General features: G+C 50.5%; 1 protein-coding gene across 1 annotated transcript; it reads left to right on the top strand.

Annotated features, from left to right (window-relative positions):
- The first annotated feature begins 465 nt into the window (after positions 1-465).
- Positions 466-5,931, top strand: APOBEC3A (apolipoprotein B mRNA editing enzyme catalytic subunit 3A). Its single transcript, NM_001246231.1, is given in 5 exon segments — positions 466-494; positions 2,331-2,484; positions 4,492-4,786; positions 5,208-5,323; positions 5,604-5,931. Coding segments are annotated over 5 exon segments (609 nt in total). The 3' UTR covers positions 5,619-5,931.
- Positions 5,932-20,435: the final 14,504 nt, after the last annotated feature.

Genomic DNA, 20,435 nt, shown 5'->3' with positions numbered 1-20,435 from the left:
GACATAAGGGTGGCTGCCCTTGAGCCTGCTCTCTGGGGTGCTGAGTGTTATTCAGGGCCTTTCTCCAGGGTGTGGATACCTGTCCTCTCACCTGCCCCCTAGTCTCCTGCCTTTCAGACTCCTGCGGCCCAAAAGGAGCAAAGTGGGGCCAGGTCTACATCCCCATTGTCACTCCACAGCGTCCGGTGGGTCAACTGTCAGAGTGGGCACATCAAAACCAAAGCTTGCCCGAAGGCATGGCAGAGAACTTCCTTGTTCTGATGCTGACGTGGGTGGCATGCGTGGCCTGAGAAGGGAGAAGGGGTGGGGCAGGGTATCACTGACTCAGCAGCTTCCAGGTCGCTTTGATGATATATTAAGGCTCTCGAATCCTAAGAGAATGTTGGTGAAGATCTCAACACCACGCCTTGAGCAAGTCGCAGGACGCGGGAGGACATAGACCAGGAACCGAGAAGAGACAAGCACATGGACGGCAGCCCAGCATCCAGGCCCAGGTATGGGAAGCCCCTCTGAGCACCTCTGTGCCTCGCCTCCTCTTCGAGCTTTTCTGATGAGCACTCACCTCTCATCCTCAAACCCCTGGGCCCTCTCTTTTCCTCCTGACCCTCTCTCTGGACTTGGCCTCTTGCTCTAGGTTCCCAGTTTTGGTCTCTCCTTTCCTTTCCTTTCTTTCTTTCTTTTCCTTCCTTCCTTCCCTTCCTTCCTTTCTCTTTCTTTCTTTCTTTTTTTTCTTTCCTTCCTTCTTTCTTTTCTTTTCTTTCCTCCTTCCTTCTTTCTTTTCCTTTCTTTCTTTCTTCTTTCCTTCTTTCTTTCCCTTCCTTCCTTCTTTCCTTCTTTTCCTTCGTTCCTTCTTTCCCTTCCTTCCTTTCCCTCTTTTTTCTCTTTATTTCCTTCCTTCTCTTTCTTTCTTCCTCTCTCTTTCTTTCTTTCCTTTCCTTCTTTCTTTTCCTTCCTTCCTTCATTCCTCTTTCTTTCTTTCTCTCTCTTTCTTCTTTCTTTCTTCTCTCCTTCTTTCTTTCCCTTCCTTCCTTCTTTCTTTTCCTTCCTTCCTTTCCTCTTTCTTTTTCTTTCTTTCTTTTCTTTCTTTCTTTCTTTTCTTTCTTTCTCTCTCTCTTTCTTTCTTTCTTTCTTCCTTCCTTCCTTCCTTCCTTCTTCCCTTCCCCTTCCCCTTCTCCTTCTCCTTCCTTCCTTCCTTCTTCCCTTCCCTTCCCTCCCCTCCCCTCCCCTCCCCTTTCCTTTCCTTCTCCCTTCCCTTCCCCTCCCCTCCCCTCCCCTGCCCTGCCCTTCGCTCCCCTCCCCTCCTCTTTCGTTCTTTTTTTTTTTTTTTTGAGACGGAGTCTCGCTCTGTCGCCCAGGCTAGAGTACAGTGGCACCATCTCAGCTCACTGCAAGCTCCGCCTCCCAGGTTCATGCCATTCTCCTGCCTCAGCCTCCTGAGTAGCTGAGACTACAAGCGCCCGCCATCACGCTCAGCTAATTTTTTGTATTTTTAATAGAGACGGGGTTTCCCCATGTTTGCCAGGATGGTCTCGATCTCCTGACCTCGTGATCCACCTGCCTCGGCCTCCCAAAGTGCTGGGATTACAGGCGTGAGCCACCACACCCAGCCTCTTTCTTTCTTTCCTTCCTCCCTCCCTCCCTCCCTCCCTCCCTCCCTCCCTCCCTCCCTCTCTCTCTTTCTTTCTTTTGCTGCTGCCTCAACAGAGATTTTTCTAATTCTGGTTATGTCAGGATGCATAGTGAGGGGCTGGGAGAGGCCTTCAAGGTGGGGCTGGTGTTTCCAGTCCAAGAGTCCTGAACTGCCCCATCTCAACTGCCTGAGAAGCACATTTGGGAGACCTCAGGGCACCCTAAGGGATGTGGAAAATCCTATGAATTATCCGAAAAGAAGTCCTGGCAGGTTCCTCTCCCCAGTAATCCCCCTCAGGAGGGTCACTGTCCTGATGCTGGATGTGGTAGGAGTTAACCCTGCAGGCAGGAGGAAGCCCCAGCGGGTCCATCTCCAGCAGGGATTGAGAGAGAGCTGAGCCAGGACAGGGGTGCATGGTGAGGCCAGGGAAGGAGACCCAGCTCTACCCCAGGGAGAGGGACTAAGCACACTGAGCTGACCCTGGGGAGACCCGGACAAGGCTTACACAGGCCGCAGGGCTGCAGTGATCTCCCAGTGAGCCCCAGAAGGGGTCAGAGGGGGAGGTTTGGCAGTGCTAAGGGATGTGGGGAGCAGGGGGAAGGAGGGTGGGGTGCAAGGGAGGAAGTGTGGGGAGGGAGGAGGAGGCAGAGCAGTCCAGGAGGGCTCTTCCTCCTCTGGGCTTTCCCCCTGCTGTCCACAGACACTTGATGGATCCAAACACGTTCACTTTCAACTTTAACAATGACCTTTCGGTCCGTGGACGGCACCAGACCTACTTGTGCTACGAGGTGGAGCGCCTGGACAATGGCACCTGGGTCCCGATGGACGAGCGCAGGGGCTTTCTACACAACAAGGTGACCAACCCAGCCACCTGCATCCAGGCAGGGCCCTCCCAGTCCATGGACACGCATAGGCAGAAGGTTCTGGGTGGTACCTGTGGTGTCCCGCAGAGTGTCTGTCACCTGTGCTTCCTGCAGCTGCTGCTGCTTGGCCCTGGGGTTGGGGGCGGGGGGAACTTCGGCTTCAGTGACTCTCCATGGCCAGGTGGGGTGGAGTCTGCCTGATGGCAAAGTGCTTCCTGAGGAGCCTCCCAGGATCCCCTCACGGACGCAGCTCCCACCAGGAGCGATTTGGAACTGTGGGATTTGAGAACTCAGGGCCTACCTGACTCACAAGGCCGGGATGCCCCTGTGCCTGCTCTTTGGCCTCATCCTGCAGGGAGAGAGACTGAGGCAGGAGCGGCCGATCAGGGGTTCTGTCCGGCCCGGGGTGGAGTCCACAGCAAGGCCAGAACAGGCCTCATGTCAGGATGCAGGGATGTCCAGCATTTGGGGAGGAGCTGGGCCAGGCCAGGCTGAGGGGCCCTGAGCCTGTGGGACTTTCTTCCCTGGACCCTACCCAGCACAGCCTCTGTCTGGAGAGGCCAGGTTCTGCTTGGCTCTGGTGCTGGAAACTGGGGGCTTCTCTGGGCTCTGTGAACTCAGTGTGGGCCTTGCTGGACCCACACACACTGCTTAGAACATCCTTTGAAGGGTGCCAGTCTCCATCACTGCCTAAGCAGTGGGACTCCCCCAGGAATGACCCACAGCTCCTTCTCAGCACAAACCGTGTCATCCACTCCACCATGCGATCCCTCTGAATGGAGTCCCTCCCTGTTCTTGTCCCCATCACAATCACAGTCTTTGCTGCCCTGCTATCCCCAGTTTGACCAGTTCCTAGTCTTAGTGGAAAATCCTTTTCTCTGAAGTTTGGAGAAAATATCATATTTCTATAAGTCATGATAATGACAATTATCCCATGTCCCAGGGACCTTCCCATGTTGGAGTGAGTCTTGCTGGTCTTCCCTTCCCCACTACTTTTGGTGGCCTTTTGGCCTAAGTCTATATTACTTCTGGGCTCAGCACAGGTTGTGGCACAGAATGGAAGCTTCTAGAATTATGGGCCTGAGATGGGATGGCAGTAGGGGAGTTGATGAGTAGAGCAGGTCAATCTCCCCTTGAAAGAACCACACTCACTCAGGGGCATCAGACCAATGACCCTGGGGCTCTGCCAGCTCCTTGTCTCCCTCCCATCTCTGTAGCTTCTCCCTGCAGGGCTGGGCCTGGGGTGAGGGTCCTGAAGGCTCTGACCTTGGGTACAAAATTGAAGGGGGTTCCAAATGCTCAGTAACTAGAGAAAACACATTCTAATTTAATAATTAATGCAATATTTTAAAAAGGCAAATTTAATACAAATGGATCATGACAAATAAAACCGAAGATTTTAACGAAGACTGACAGGAGAGTGCTGTCACGTGTATATCGGAGGTGGGGCAAAATCAAACCTCATTGCTCCTGATCTGTTTGTATTTAATGGACAATATTTTGCTTATCTTGGGATTTCTGCACAACATTTGATTTTTTTTTTTTTTTTTTTTTTTTTTTTGAGACGGAGTCTCACGCTGTTGCCCAGGCTGGAGTGCAGTGGCGCGATCTTGGCTCACTGCAAGCTCCGCCTCCCGGGTTCCCGCCATTCTCCTGCCTCAGCCTCCTGAGTAGCTGGGACTACAGGCGCCTGCCACCGCGCCCGGCTAATTTTTTGTATTTTTAGTAGAGACGGGGTTTCACAGTGGTCTCGATCTCCTGACCTTGTGATCCGCCCGCCTCGGCCTCCCAAAGTGCTGGGATTACAGGCTTGAGCCACCGCGCCCGGCCACATTTGATATTTTTAATACTGCAGAGAAAATCATGCATCCTGATAACTGGGGTTTTGGCGACCCCTCTAATTTTGTGCTGGAGGCCCCCGCCTCCCCAGCCCCACCTGGTCCTGGCCCTCCCTCCCTGTTCACCACACATCACCTCACACTCTGTTTCCTTTTCTAGGCTAAGAATGTTCCCTGTGGTGATTACGGCTGCCACGTGGAGCTGCGCTTCCTGTGTGAGGTTCCTTCTTGGCAGTTGGACCCGGCCCAGACATACAGGGTCACTTGGTTCATCTCCTGGAGCCCCTGCTTCAGGAAGGGCTGTGCCGGGCAAGTGCGTGCGTTCCTTCAGGAGAACAAACACGTGAGACTGCGCATCTTCGCTGCCCGCATCTATGATTACGACCCCCGGTATCAGGAGGCACTGCGAACGCTGCGGGATGCAGGGGCCCAAGTCTCCATCATGACCTACGAGGGTAAGAATGGAAGGTTTGGGTGGGGTGGGGTGGGGTGGGTGGGGGCAGGAGAGGTCACTGGGAAGAAAAGGAGAAAGGCCTTGGTCCGCTGCCTGCAGAGACGATGGCTGCACTCTGGGACCCGACTTTGGGGTCTATGGGAAGAGAGAGGCCAGACCAGGAGATGTGGCCCCGGGGAGGGCAGGGAGGGTGGCTGGAAGTGGAAGCAGAACTTGGGGCTTCCCAAAAGAATGAGAACTGGGCTGGCCCAGATCCCAGTGGGAAGGAAGTGCCTGATGAAGGAGCTCAGTCCCTAGGGGAGGGAGAGGGAAAGGAGGGACCGAAACCAGGACGTGGGACGTCTGTCCTGAGAGTCACAGGCTCTTGGTGCCACCCCGTCCCCACAGCCGGAGCGTGACTTATCTCCCCTGTCCCTTTTCAGAATTTAAGCACTGCTGGGACACCTTTGTGGACCGCCAGGGACGTCCCTTCCAGCCCTGGGATGGACTAGATGAGCACAGCCAAGCCCTGAGTGGGAGGCTTCAGGCCATTCTCCAGGTGACGGCTTCCTCCCTCTGCCTGGTGCCCCATCGGCCTCCCCCTCCTCCCCTCTCCCCTGGGCCTTGCCTTCCCCTCTGCTCAGAGCCTCCTCTGGGTTCCTGCTCCCCCCAGGGTGCCCAGCTCCGTCCCTCCCTTTCCTTCTCACAGCCTCCCTCTCTCTCCCACCTCCCGCATCCCTCCCTCCTCTCCTGTCATTGTCACTGTCCCCAGGCCTCCTCCCTGTGCCCTCTTTCCACTATCTCACCTCCTGCTCCATTCAACCCCACTGCTCTTCCAGAATCAGGGAAACTGAAGGATGGGCCTCAGTCTTTAAGGAAGGCAGAGACCTGGGTTGAGCCACAGAATAAAAGATCTTCTTCCAAGAAATGCAAACAGGCCGTTCACCACCATCTCCAGCCGCTCACAGACACCAGCAAAGCAAGGCATTCCTGACCAAGTAGATTTTTTAAAAATCAGAGTGAATTAATTTTAACTGAAAATTTCTCTTATGTTCTAAGTATATAATAGTAAGATTGTGCTCAATATTCTCAGAATAGTTTTCAATTTATTAATGAAATGATTAATTGGCTTTGTATCTAGACTAATAAAACATTAAGAATGTTCCATAATTGCTTTGGCTCAGCAATTGTATCATGAATTGCAAGTGTTTACATAAACACTAGCAAATACAAAAAATTAGCCAGGCGTGGTGGCAGGTGCCTGTAGTCCCAGCTACTCAGGAGGCTGAGGCAGGAGAATGGCGTGAACCCGGGAAGCGGAGCTTTCAGTGAGCCAAGTTTGCGCCACTGCACACCAGCCTGGGCGACAGAGCAAGACTGTGTCTCAAAAAAAAAAAAAAGAAAAACAAAACAAAAACAACAACAAAAAACGTTAGCAAATGTGTAGATGTCTTTCCTTGTGTAGTGGACCTATAGCAGGGCAAAGGTCACATGACATCCCTCTGGAGCCAGAAAACTCAGCTAAACCTCACAGGAGAGGAACCTAAATGCAGACCCCACCCTCACTCACAGAGCCCCGGGCGCTGATTGGAAGGGACAGGCCCAGCAGTAAGAGGACAGCCAGCAGCCAGTCTCCCTGTTGGAAAGGAGCCACACAAGTGCAGGCAGGGGCCCTCCGGAGCAGCCCTGTGTCCACCCCTTCCTGATTCCACCCCCTAGAGAGGGAGCCCAGGGGAGGCCGTGGCTGAGACCCAGGACAGGGCCAGTCAGCAGAAGCAGCCCAGGAAGGGCGCAGGTGTCCAGGCTGGGCCCAGAGAGAGGGCTGGGGAGAGGAGCAGCCCAGGAGGCAGAGCCCAGCCACAGAGGGGAGGGGAGCTGAGCCCTGGAGACAGGAGGCTCCGGAGGCAGAGACGGAGCCCAGGGCTAGGGCAGCAGGTGTCAGGGCTGTGGCTTCAGCTTGGGGTCTGTCCTGGGCCTTCCGTGCTGGTTCCCAGCTCTGGGATGTGTGACTTATGTGCCTGATTACGGCAGGCGGCTCCCACCTCACGAGTTCTGGAAAGTCCGCAGAAGCCGCGTAAAAGACCAAGAACCGGCCTCACACGCAGCTGCTCCTGGGCAGAAACGACTCACTGCTTCCCTGGCCTAGACACACACACAACACACAAACACGCACAACACACACACACAACACACAACACACACACACACCACATACACACAACACACAAACATGCACAAGACACACACACAAAACACACAAACCTGCACAAGACACACACACAACACACAAACACGCACAACACACACACAACACACAACACATACACACACACCACACACACACCACACACACACAAACACATAGCACACACACACAACACACAACACACACGCACAACACACAAACATGCACAAGACACACAACACACACAACACACACACAACACACACAAACACACACACAACACACACACAAACACACAACACACACATGCACAAGACACACAACACATGCACACACAACACACAAACATGCACAAGACACACATACACCACACAAACACGCACAAGACACACATACACAACACATACACACACAACACACACACAACACATACACACAACACACAAACACGCACAAGACACACACACAACACACAAACATGCACAAGACACACACACACAACCCACAAACATGCACAAGACACACACACAACACACAAACATGCACAACACACACACAACACATACACACACACCACACACACAACACACACACAAACACACAACACACACACATGCACAAGACACACAACACATGCACACACAACACATGCACACACAACACACACACACACAACACACAAACATGCACAAGACATACACACAACGCACACAACACATGCACACACACACAGTGACAGAGACTTGACAAAAAGAAACCTCCTCCAGGTGCCCCAGAGCACTCCAGGGCACACCCCAGCCCCGCCCTGAGCCTAGGACTTCTGCGTTTCCCACACAGGGGCGGGTGCGGGAGGGACCGGGTTGTCCAAGCCGCCCTTTGCTTGTGTCTCTGGGTTTGACAACCGCCCGAACTCCACTTGTTGGAAGCAAGTGATGAAAAACGTGCAGTCATTCTGGGAAAGCGGCCAGTGTAGGGGAAGCCAGAGGGGCTCAGCTGGTGAAAGAACCCCACAGTTAGTCATGTCACAGGGCAGGTCCCAGGGAGACCCACCCCACCTCCCCCAGAACTCCACCTTCCAAGGGCCCAGGCCCCCTGTCCCCTGGGCCTCAACTCACAGCTTTGCCCATGACCTGGGAGCCCTGTGAGTCCTGGTGAGGTGACTGGACACAGCCCCATGACACTGCTGGGACCTGGGCTGGGAACGGAGAGCCTGTGGTCCCTCTGGGGTGTAGGGAGACGGAGCCCCACAGTGGTGGCAGAGCCAGGACCTCGTACACAGCAGCATGGACTCCAGACCCAAGCGGGACCTCCATTCTGGTCCCAGGGTGACCCGGGCTGCACAGCCCAGCACCTGCCCAGGGTCCCTCTGCCCTGCTCTGTCCCTCAATATTCTGGACCCCTGCTGGGTACCTGCCTTGTCTCCACTTACAGGGGACCAGGGTGAATCTCGGGCAAAGCCTGTATCTGTGAAGGAGGCCATTCGCTCTGCTCCCATCCCTGCCGCCCACATGCGGAACCAGCTCCTTTCTGTCCCCGGGGACCTTTCCTGGGCTCTGGTGGAAACACCAGCGGGATGTGGGATCTTTCATTTTCCCTCAGTGTCGCAGAGGCTGAAATGGGGAGGTGCTGTCACTCCCCAGGAAAGGGCACAATCTCCTTCCTTCCCTCCAGCTGGCCCAGGGACGGTGCACACTCTTATCCCAGTCACTCTAAGGACTGCAGCACCGACATGAGCCCAGAGTCACCCCCAGGGAGACATGCCCTCCGTCCTCACAAATTCTGCCCTGACCTGACCTCAAGAGGACCAGGAAGGGGCCAGTTCCCACTGGGTTTTTGCTGCCCCGAGAGAGTCAGGCTCCAGTGCACAGAGGAACGTGGGTGTGCAGGGCAGCGGCACTGGTGGGGGGCACAGCAGTCCCCGGGGAGCCCTCCCTGCTGTTTCAGGTTGTGGCTCTTATGGAAGATCCTGGGTCCAGGGGCTGCAGTAAAATCATTCTCACTCACATCTAACCTACCCTGGGCTGGCTCGTGGGAGTCAGAAGCCCAGACAGTGGCTCCCCCTGTCCACCGTTGGCCAGGGAGGGTCCCGGCCTCCCTCTGTGCTGGTGGGGGGCCCCACCCACCCTGTCTTCTCTCCTCTCTGGAGGCGCTGCCCTGCTCTCTGGCTTGTACAATTTGCTACTGAGAATTTAACTCCAGACAGTATTTTTGCCCCAGTGTGCTGTAAACATTTGAGTCTGAGGCCATGTTTGTCATCAGATGAAATGGTTTACAGATGTAAAACTATTGTGTGTAGTCTAACATTTCTGGTTTGTGAACCCATCCATGTTGGCCTCCCAGCACACCCTGCTGCAGCCCTCGGTAACACCAGAATAGAGCCTGGACCCAGGCTCTGGGGCAGACAGAACCTTGTTACCAAAGCCTGCTGTGGCCACCCAGGCTGCTTTTCCTTAACAGACCCCCTGGTCAACTGTAAGCAGGTGAGAAAAATGTGACTTCTCAAGTGTGCGGTTCAGGTCACACCCTCTAGAGGGCGAGCATGCAGCAGAGACGTGCGGCATAACCCTTTGTCCCTTGCCTCAGCAGAGGCCGGTGACAGTCAGGTCGCAGGACCCCCAGGCCACACTGGAGAAGACCCTGCAGCTCCGCTTGGACACCCAGGAGTCTGTGACCTACAGAACCTGGGCCAGGTGCTGGGAAACACGGGGATGGGGCTGGCCTGCACCTGCCCCTGCTTGTCTTATTTTTTGTTTTTTTTTGTCTTTTTTGAGACGGAGTCTTGCTCTGTCACTCAGGTTGGAGTGCAATGGCGCCATCTCGGCTCACTGCCACCTCGGCCTCCTGGGTTCAAGCGATTCTCCTGTGTCAGCCTCCTGAGTAGCTGGGATTACAGTAGCTGGGATTACAGCACTCTGGGTGGGTGCCACCACACCCAGCTAATATTTTATATTTTTGGTAGAGGCTGGGTTTCACCTTGTTGGCCAGGCTGGTCTCAAACTCCTGACTTCAAGTGATCTGCCCACCTCGGCCTCCTAGAGTGCTGGGATTACAAGCATGAGCCACGACCCCCCGCCTGCCCGTCCTTTTTGGGTTTTGTCTTTGCCACCCAGAGTGGCATCACCTGGATGACCTGCCCTAAGGCTGCAGGGATGTACGTGAGTCTGTCCCAGTCCAGGACACCAAGGCTAGTATCAGATGGGCTTTCGTGGCTTCTGGGCAGAGCTCAGATCTGCACCTTCCATGTGCTGGAACCAGGGAAGGATGGGGCCGGCTCCCCCAGTTCTGCCTTCTGGACGGGTGCTCCATGGACAGAGACCCTGAAGAGCATCATGCCAGGTGAGGCCTCAAATGGTAAAGATAAGAGAAACAGAACTTGAGGAGAAGAAATACAGAGGCCAGGCCAAGGCCGTGCACACTGTGGTCACTTTTCTACTCTGACCCCCTCCTCTGGGGGCTCCTGTGACTGTGAACATCCTCCTCCCAGCTGGACAGAACCTCCTCTCCCTGGGCCTTCTGCTCTGGCCGTGTCCTCCCTTTGGCTGGGTCCCGGGTCTCAATGTTGGTCACTTATGACACCAAATTGGATTCTTCAGCTGGACACTCCCCAGTCTCCTGGGCTGGACTCTGCAGTCACCCTTGGTGCTCCCAGCCCTTCCTCCCCTGTTCCTGAGCCTTGCTGTTTCTGCCTTTGGGAGGACACGCAGGCTATCAGCCTATGTTTGTCGAGTGCTACGGTCCTTGAGTGTGCATAGCCCCAAACTGGGAGCTGGCACTGGGTGTTATGACTCCCCTCGCTGTAAACTTTAACAACTCAAACAGAAGCAGAAATAAGCAACATCTACTGAGTGCTGACCACCCACCAGGCTCCGTTCCTTATGCCTGAAGGGGAGCAGCTCACTGAACCCTTGCGCCCAGCCCTACAGTGAGGCGCCATCATTTTCACCTTCTCTGTTCAGATGAGGAAACTGACTACTGCAGTTAGAGGTTACAAAGCAGAGCTGAAGGTTGATCTAGCCAGGTAGGTCTCTATCCAGGTGTTCAAACCTGGCTGAGACAATTGAAACAAGTCTTGAAATCAGTTACAAAGATTCTTCCTTTCTTTTTTGTATTTTACCATTTACCTAACTTTACATGCAACTTCCTTAGTTCAGATACAATGTTTCATTTAAAAAAAAAATCTGGGCTGGATGGGGTGGCTCACGCCTGTAATCCCAGCTCTTTGGGAGGCTGAGGCAGGCAGATCACTTGAGATCACGAGTTCGAGACCAGCCTGGCCAACATAGTGAAACCCCATCTCTACTGAAAATACAAAAATTAGCCGGGCATGGTGGCGGGCACCTATAATCCCAGCTACTTGGGTGGCTGAGGCAGCAGAATGTCTTGAACCTGGGAGGCGGAGCTTGCAGTGAGCCAAGATCGTGCCACTGCACTCCAGCCTGGGAGACAGAGTGAGACTCATCTGAAAAAAAAAAAAAAAGTTAATTAAATTTTAAATATAGAATTTTTGTTGTTTTTCTTTGTTTTCTTGAGATGGAGTCTCGCTCTGTTTCCCAGGCTGGAGTGCAATGGTGCAATCTTGGCTCACTGCAACCTCCACCTTCTGAGTTCTAGCGAGGAGGCAGAGGTTATCATGAGCTGAGATCGCACCACTACGCTCTAGCCTGGGTGATACAGCAAGACTCAGTTTCCAGAAAAAAAAAAAAAAAAAAGAAGAAGAAGAAAGAAACAAAGAAGACATTAAATCTGAAGACCTCAGAGCTGATGGCTTCCCAGAGCTGGGCAGGTCCACACTCCCTCAGCCTCAGGACCAAGTGTTTGAGTGACAAGGGGCCTCAGAAGCTACATGTGGGAGTCCTGAGACTTCCACTCTGTGCTGCCATACGCACTGTCCCATCTGTCCTGTATCTTTTCTTAAAGCCAAGGAAATGCATACTGGGTGAAAACTATCATGTCTCTTTTGATAGTGAATCCAAACCACAAGCCAGTACTCCTTGTCAAACAGAAAGATGTTGCAACTATATCAATAGATTAAAGGAAAAAAGCCACATGACCATCTCAATGATAAAAAGTAGAAAGTATTTGCTATTAAAATAGCATCTTAGGGCCGGGCACTAATCCCAGAATTTTGCCTGTAATCCCAGCATTTTGGGAGGCTGAGGCAGATGGATCACTTGAGGTCAGGAGTTCATGACCAGCCTGGCCAACATGGTGAAACTCCATCTCTATTAAAAATATAAAAATTGGCCAGGTGTGAAGGTGAACACCTGTAATCCCAGCTACTCGGGAGGCTGTTGTTGATGGGCATTTGGCTTTGGGTGTGATGACCATGGCAGAGTGGAGGAGGACGAGGGGGGAGCGAGGGGGCTGGGGGCCACTGGAACCTCATTGTGGGTTGTGAGGCTTAAGTGAATTTATTCATATTCATATTATAGCTACATATATTATAAAGAGCACCTGGCCCATAGTGAGCCATTTAGAATATTGGTTGTTATCTATCACCAGAAATCTGTCCCTGTAAACAGCGTTAAAAATCATCTTGATGGTCGGGCACAGTGGATGATGCCAGTAATCCCAGCACTTTGGGAGGGGAGGCAGGTGAATCACCTAAGGTCAGGAGTTTGAGATCAGTCTGATTAACATGGTGAAACCTCATCTCTACTAAAAATATGGACATTAGCTGGGCGTGGTGGGGTGTGCCTGTAGTCCCAGCTACTCGGGAGGCTGAGGCAGGAGAACTGCTTGAACCCGGGAGGTGGAGGTTGCAGTGAACTGAGATTGTGCCACTGCACTCCAGCCTGGGCGACAGAGTGAGACTCCGTCTCAAAAAAAAAAAAAAAAAAAAAAAAAATCTTCTTGCAGGCAAGGTGCAGTGGCTCACGCATGTAATCCCAGCACTTTGGGAGGCCGAGGTGGGTGGATTGCTTAAGCCTAAGAGTTGAAGACCAGCCTGGGCAACATAGTGAAACCCTGTCTCTACAAAAAATACAAAAATTAACTGGATGTGGAGGTGTGCACCTGTAGTCTCAAATACTTGGGAGGCTGAGACAAAAGGATCACCTGAGCCTGGGGAGCTCAAGATTGCAGTGAGCTGTGATTGAGCCACTGCACTCCAGCCTGGGTGACAGGGCAAGACTGTATCTCAAAAAAAAAAAAAAAAAAAATTTAAAAGTTGCATAAGACCCATACACAGAAAACTACAAAACTCTACTAAGAACTAAGAGAAAGTTTTTTAAAATACCTAAATCAATGGTGAGATATACCATGTTTTGGGATTGAAAAACTTAATATCAAGAGGTTAAATCGGCCAAGTGTGGTTGCTCATGCCTGTAATCTCAGCACTTTGGGAGGCTGAGGGAGACAGATCACTTGAGATCAAGAATTTGAGACCCTGGCCAACATGGTGAAACCCGGTCTCTACTAAAAATACAAAAAATTAGCCAGGCATGGTAGTGTGTGCCTGTAATCCCAGCTACTCGGGAGGCTGAGGCAGAAGAATTGCTTAAACCCGGGAGGCGGAGGTTGCAGTGAGCCGAGATCATGCCACTGCACTTCAACTTGGGTGACAGAGCGAGACTCCATCTCAAAAAAAAAAAAAAAGTGAAATCTACAGATTTGATGCAATCCTACTCAAATTCTCAGGGTTTGGGGGCAGCTCTTCTGCCCCCTTGTGGAAGCTCTGTAATGTGTGCACCAAGTCAGGATGCGCCCCCTTCCCAGTAGTCAGATTTCAGGGTGAGCCACAGAAAGACCACCCTGGCAAGTCTGCTGGGAGGAAGCGAGGCTGTAGCCCTTTTCTGGCATGCTCACGTCTCCTTGGTGTGAAGCAGCACCTGGGCCTGCCGCTGCCAGGAGTGGTCCTAGATGGTCCCTGATTGTCTCTGATCCTGAGCCAAGTGTGTGTCTTTAGCTCCTTGAGGAAGGGCCCCAGTAGGACACGATTAAAGTCAGAGGCAAGAACGATGACATGGGTTCTGTCTCTCCTCGTGGGCTCCACAGCTCAGACCTGTGGGTTCTAGCTGGTTCTTGCTCTCCTCATCCCTTTGTGACGGCCCCTTGCACCACCCCGCCGCAGACTTCAAGCTCTAGCATCAGAGGCGGCGAAGACAACACTTTATGGGGGTTGCTTAACTAGTCTGCAACTGGGTAAGGTCAGATTCGTATGTTTTAAAATTCGTAAAAGAAATATATACATCTTAGTGGTTCTGTTTATTGGCTGAACCCCAACTAATACACCCCTAAAAAGCATTACCGTGGAAGGGTACAGTGGCTCATGCCTGTAATTCAAGCATTTTAAGAGGCAAAGTTGGAGCCAGGCACGGTGGCTCACACCTGTAATCCCAGCACTTTGGGAGGCTGAGGCGGGTGGATCACAAGGTCAGGAGATCGAGACCATCCTGGCTAACACGGTGAAACCCATCTCTACTAAAAAAAAAAAAACAAAAAAACAAAAAACAAAAATTAGCAGGGCGTGGCGGTGGGTGCCTGTAGTCCCAGCTACTCGGGAGGCTGAGGCAGGAGAATGGCGTGAACCTGGGAAGGGGAGCTTGCAGTGAGCTGAGATCATGCCACTGCACTCCAGCCTGGGCAACAGAGCGAGACTCCATCTCAAAAAAAAAAAAAAGAGGCAAAGTTGGGAGGATTGCTTGAGCCGGGGAGTTTGAGGTTGCAGTGAGCCATCACTGCACTCTAGACTGGGCAACAGAGCAAGATCCTGTCTCTAAAAAATTAAAACATTAAATTTAATTAATTAAAATTTAGGCCGGGCGCGGTGGCTCAAGCCTGTAATCCCAGCACTTTGGGAGGCCGAGGCGGGTGGATCACGAGGTCAGGAGATCGAGACTATCCTGGCTAACATGGTGAAACCCCGTCTCTACTAAAAATACAAAAAACTAGCCGGGCGTGGTGGCGGGCGCCTATAGTCTCAGCTACTTGGGAGGCTGAGGCGGGAGAATGGCGTGAACCCGGGAGGCGGAGCTTGCAGTGAGCCGAGATCACGCCACTGCACTCCAGCCTGGGAGACACAGCGAGACTCCGTCTCAAAAAAAAAAAAAAAAAAAATTAATTAAAATTTAAAAAATTTTTTAAATGTTTAAAAAGCATTATTCTCTGCTGGGCTCAGTGGCTCACACCTGTAATCCCAGCCCTCTGGGAGGCCAAGATGGGCATATCACTTGAGGTCAGGAGTTGGAGACCAGCCTGGCCAACATGGTGAAACCCCATCTCTACTAAAAATACAAAGATTAGCTGGGCGTGGTGGCACACACCTGTAATCTCAGCTACTCAGGAGGCTGAGACAGGAGAATTGCTTGAGCCTCAGAGTGGGAGGTTGCAGTGAGCCAAGATCATGCCATTGCACCCCAGCCTGGGTGACAACACTGAAACTCTGTCTCAAAAAAAAAAAAGAAAAAAAGAAAAAAGTATTATTCTCCTACATCTCTCCAAAATTACTTAAAATATTTTAAGGGACAAATGGATATTGATTTCCAATGAGTTCAGGGTAGGCTGTGCTGCCATGGTGTCAGTATTTGAGCTAGATTCCTGTTCTTGCTATAGTAACATGTTATTGCTCCTAAATCATTCATATGTTAAAGACAAAATCATAGTGTGAATTAGGCACACTTAGAACTCACTGATCTTTTTTTTCTTTTTTTCTTTGAGACGGAGTCTCACTCTGTTGCCCAGGCTGAAGTGCAGGGGCACGATCGCAGCTCACTGAAACCTCCGCCTCCTGGATTCAAGCAATTCTCCTACCGCAGCCTCTGGAGTAGTGCTCTAGCAAATGAACTGAACCCAAAGAGTGGGTCACGGGAACCTCAACTTGAAACCTGTTGGTCAGACACTCCAGGAGTCTGGGGTTTCTACTGGTGTCTAAAGCAGGGGCAGTTCTGGGGACTGTGCCCTCAACCTGTGAGAGCTGACACCATCTCAAGGTAGTGCTGGATGTGACTGAGAGGACACCGGCTGGTGTCTGCTGAAGAATGGATTGCTTATCTGTTGATGGGAAGAAATCCCCCACATTTGGTCACAGAAGTTTTCTGTGTTGATTGTTGTTGTGTTGGTGCGAGAACAGAGGAAAAATACGGCTTGAGTTGTGTTTTTCTACACACTCAGTTTCCCACGCCCTCTTTATTCCCGGCCGTTGCTTGTTGCTTATTGCTGAGGTCTCCCGGCCAAAGCTGAAACCCTCTTCACAAACCTTGCCAGAGCCTTTCTGTGGTGTGTCTGTCTGACCCTGACCCATCTGAAGCTTTCTTCAGGATGTTAGGTCCATAATCTCTCTTTGACCATGGTTTTAACTCCCGGTCACCCATTCTAGGGCAGATGGAAAAGTCTTGCTTGGCCTTCTAGCATACTTACATAAATATTCCATAAAAGTAAGAATCATGCCGGGTGCGGTGGCTTACGCCTGTAATCCCAGCTCTCAGGGAGGCCAGAGGCAGGAGGACAGCTTGAACCCAGGAGTTGGAGACCTGCCTGGGCAATATAGCGAGACCCTGTTCTCCACAAAACCGAAGAAAAAAAAAGACAGAAAAAAAAGGTGTAAAAGTAAGAATCACCAAAACTGACTCAAAATGAAAAAAAAAAAAATCACTCAATGAGGTCGATCATCAATGAGGACACTGAAAAGATAACCAATCCTTACCTAACCTCAGGCCTTGATGGTTTTACTGGCAATTTATACCAAATTGTCAATGAACAAATCATTCCACATTACAGAAACTACTCCAGAGAAAAGAAAATGATGGGAAGCTTCCCAAATCATGACCCAGGATTATCACAACCCTGATACTACAACTGGGCAAAAATAGAACACAATTTTTTAAAAACTATAATTCATGAGTAACTTCAATCAAAGAGACATGGCAGCCCAGGATCTGAAGAATCCCTGACTAAAAAGGCATTAAATCCAGCTGGGCGCCGTGACTCACGCCTGTAATCCCAGTACTTTGGGAGACTGAGGTGGGCAGATCGCCTGAGGTCAGGAGTTCAAGACCAGCCTGGCCAACATGGTGAAACCCCCCTCTCTAGTAAAGACACAAAAATTGGCCGGGCATGGTGATGCATGCCTGTAATCCCAGCACTTTGGGAGGCCAAGGTTGGCAAATCACCTGAGTTCGAGACCAGCCTGGTCAACATGGTGAAACCTCGTGTCTACTAAAGATACAAAAATTTAGCTGGGCGTGGTGGCATGTGCCTGTAATCCCAGCTACTAGGGAGGCTGTGGCAGGAGAATTGCTTAAACCGGGGAGGCGGAGGTTGCAGTGAGCCAAGATTGTGCCACTGCACTCCAGCCTGGGTGACAGGGCAAGACTCCATCTCAAAAAAACAAAAACAAAAACAGAAAACAAAAATTAGCCAGGTGTGTTGGCAGGCACCTGTAATCCCAGCTACCGGGGAGGTTGAGGCAGGAAAATCACTTGAACCCAGGAGGCAGAGGTTGCAGTGAGCCGAGATCACGCCACTGCACTCCAGGCTGGGTGATAGAGCAAGACTCAGTCTCAGGAAAAAAAAAAAAGACATGAAATCTGAAGGCCCCAGAGCTGATGGCTTCCCAGAGCTGGGCAGGTCCACACTCCCTCAGCCTCAGGACGAAGTATCCGTGTGTTTGAGTGACAAGGGGCCTCAGAAGCTACATGTGGGAGTCCTGAGACTTCCACTCTGTGCTGCTACACACATTGTCCCATCTGTCCTGTATCTTTTCTTAAAGCCAAGGAAATGCATACTGGGTGAAGACTATCATGTCTCTTTTGATAGTGAATCCAAACCACAAGCCAGTACTCCTTGTCAAACAGAATCATGTTACAACTATATCAGTTGATTAAAAATATAAAAATTGGCTGGATGTGAAGGTGAACACGTGTAATCCCAGCTACTTGGGAGGCTGAGGCAGGAAAATAGCTAGAATCCAGGAGGTGGAGGTTGCAGTGAGCTGAGATCACGCCACTGTACTCCAGCCTGGGCAACAGAGCAAGACTCCATCTCAAAAAATAAAATACAATAAAACAAAACAAAACAAAATAGTATCTTAGAAGATGCAAAGACAGCTTAGAAGCTATCTTAAGAGCTTGAAGCGTGCTGCCATGCCAAAGAAAGCATTCCCAGTTCAACAAAACTCTTAGCGAGCCTTCTTAATCTCATAAAAGGTTTCTAGATAAAAGGTTCGTGTACTACAAATAACACAAAAATGGGCAAAGGATATGCATAGGCAATTTATAGAAGAAATGAAATAAGCAATAAAATATGCAAAATTGGACAGCCTTATTAATACACAGGTAAACACTAGTGGGAATATCAACTGGGAATATCACTTTGGAGAGTGTGGCAGACACTAAAGGTGGGCTCACCCAAATGAATGAAAATAAAATGTAATGCAAATAGTAACCAAAAGAGAGCAGCAGCGGCTATGCTAATATTAGATAAAATATATTTTAACCAGATGTAGTGGCTCATGCCTGTAATCCCAGCTACTCAGGAGGCTGAGGTGGGAGGATTGCTTGAGCCCAGGAGTTCAAGACCAGCCTGGGCAACATAGTGAGACCCTATCTCTTTAAAAAAAAAATTGAGTTTAAATGAAGAAAGGTTATAAGACACGAAGAAATACTTTTTTTTTTTTTTTTTTTTTTTTTTTTTTTTTGACAGAGATTCACTCTTGTTGCCCAGGCTAGAGTGCAATGCCGTGATCCTGGCTCACTGTAACCTCTGCCTCCCAGGTGCAAGTGATTCTCCTGCCTCTGTCTCCCAAATAACGGGGATTACAGGTGTGCACCAGCACGCACAGCTAATTTTTTGTATTTTTAGTAGAGACAAGGTTTCACCATATTGGCCAGGCTGGTCTCAAATTCCCGACCTCAAGTGATCCTCTCGCCTTGGCCTCCCAAAGTGCTTGGATTACAGCTGTGAGCCACTGTGCCCAGCTGGACACTATATATTAATAAAAGTTTTAATGCATCAAGAAGTATAACAGTTATACAAATTTACACACCAAGGCCGGGTGCATTGGCTCATGCCTGTAATCCCAGAACTTTGGGAGGCCAAGGTGAGCTGATCACCTGAGGTCAGGAGTTCGAGACCAGCCTGACCAACATGATGAAACCCCGTCTCTACAAAAAATACAAAATTAGCCGGACATGGTGGTGCATGCCTGTAATCCCAGCTACTCGGAAGGCTGAAGCAGGAGAATCACTTGAACCCAGGAGGTGGAGGTTGCAGTGAGCCAAGATCTCGCCATTGCACTCCAGCCAGGCCGACAGAGCGAGACTGTATCAAAAGAAAAAAAAAAAAAAAAGATTTACACACTTAATAACAGATCATCAAAATATATGAGGCAAAAATTAACAGAATCGAGGGAGAATTAAAGTTCTACAATAATTGGAGACTTCAGTGCTCGATGCTCAATAATGGACAGAACAACCAGATAGAAAAAAAGGAAGGAAATAGGGAACTCAACACAATAAGCCAACCAGATCTAACAGACATATACAGAACACTTCACCCAATGACAGCGGACAGCCACTGTGGAAAACAGCACGGCAGTTCCTCAAAAAACTAAACATAGAATGGCCAGATGACCCAGCAATTCCACTGCCGGGTGTACACTCAAAAACATTGAAAGCAGAGTCTCAAAGAGATATTTGTACACCCACAGAAGCAACCCAGGTTTTCATCAATACGTGAATGGAGAGGCAAAATGTGGTCTACACATACAATGGAGTATTATTCAGCCTAGAAAAGGAAGGAAGTTCTGACCCATGCTACAACATGGATGAACCTTGAGGATATTATGCTGAGTAAAATAAGCCAATCACATAAAGAGAAACACTGAATGATTCCACTTATATGACGCACTTAGAATATTCAGAATGGCCAGCCCAGTGCAGTGGCTCATACCTATAATCCCAGCACTTTGGGAGCCCAGGTGAGCGGATCACCTGAGGTCAGGAGTTTTTTGTTTGTTTGTTTGTTTGTTTGTTTGTTTTGAGACAGGCTGTGTCACCCAGGCTGGAGTGCAGTGGCATGATCTCAGTTCACTGCAGCCTCCACCTCCCGAGCTGAAGCAATTCTCCTGCCTCAGTCTCCCGAGTTGCTGGGATTACAGGGGCCCGCTACCATGCCCGGCTAATTTATTTATTTATTTATTTATTTATTTTATTTTGAGACAGAATCTTGCTCTGTCTCTTAGGCTGGAGTGAAATGGCATGATCTCGGCTCACTGCAACCTCCACCTCCTGGGTTCAAGCAATTCTTCTGCCTCAGCCTCCTGAGTAGCTGAGACTACAAGCGCCCGCCACCACACCCAGCTAATTTTTTTTTTTTGTATTTTTAGTAGAAACAGGGTTTCACCATGTTGGCCAGGATGGTCTTGATCTCCTGACCTCGTGATCTGCCCGCCTCAGCCTCCCGAAGTGCTGGGATTACAGGCATGAGCCACCATGCCTGGACAATTTTTGTATTTTTAGTAGAGACAAGGTTTCACCATGTTGGCCAG

Source organism: Macaca mulatta, chromosome 10 (assembly GCF_049350105.2).
Source record: "Macaca mulatta isolate MMU2019108-1 chromosome 10, T2T-MMU8v2.0, whole genome shotgun sequence".
NCBI classification, from domain to species: domain Eukaryota; kingdom Metazoa; phylum Chordata; class Mammalia; order Primates; family Cercopithecidae; genus Macaca; species Macaca mulatta.
The sequence above is the reverse complement of the archived record's forward strand: the minus strand, read 5'-3'. Positions and strand labels throughout refer to the sequence as shown.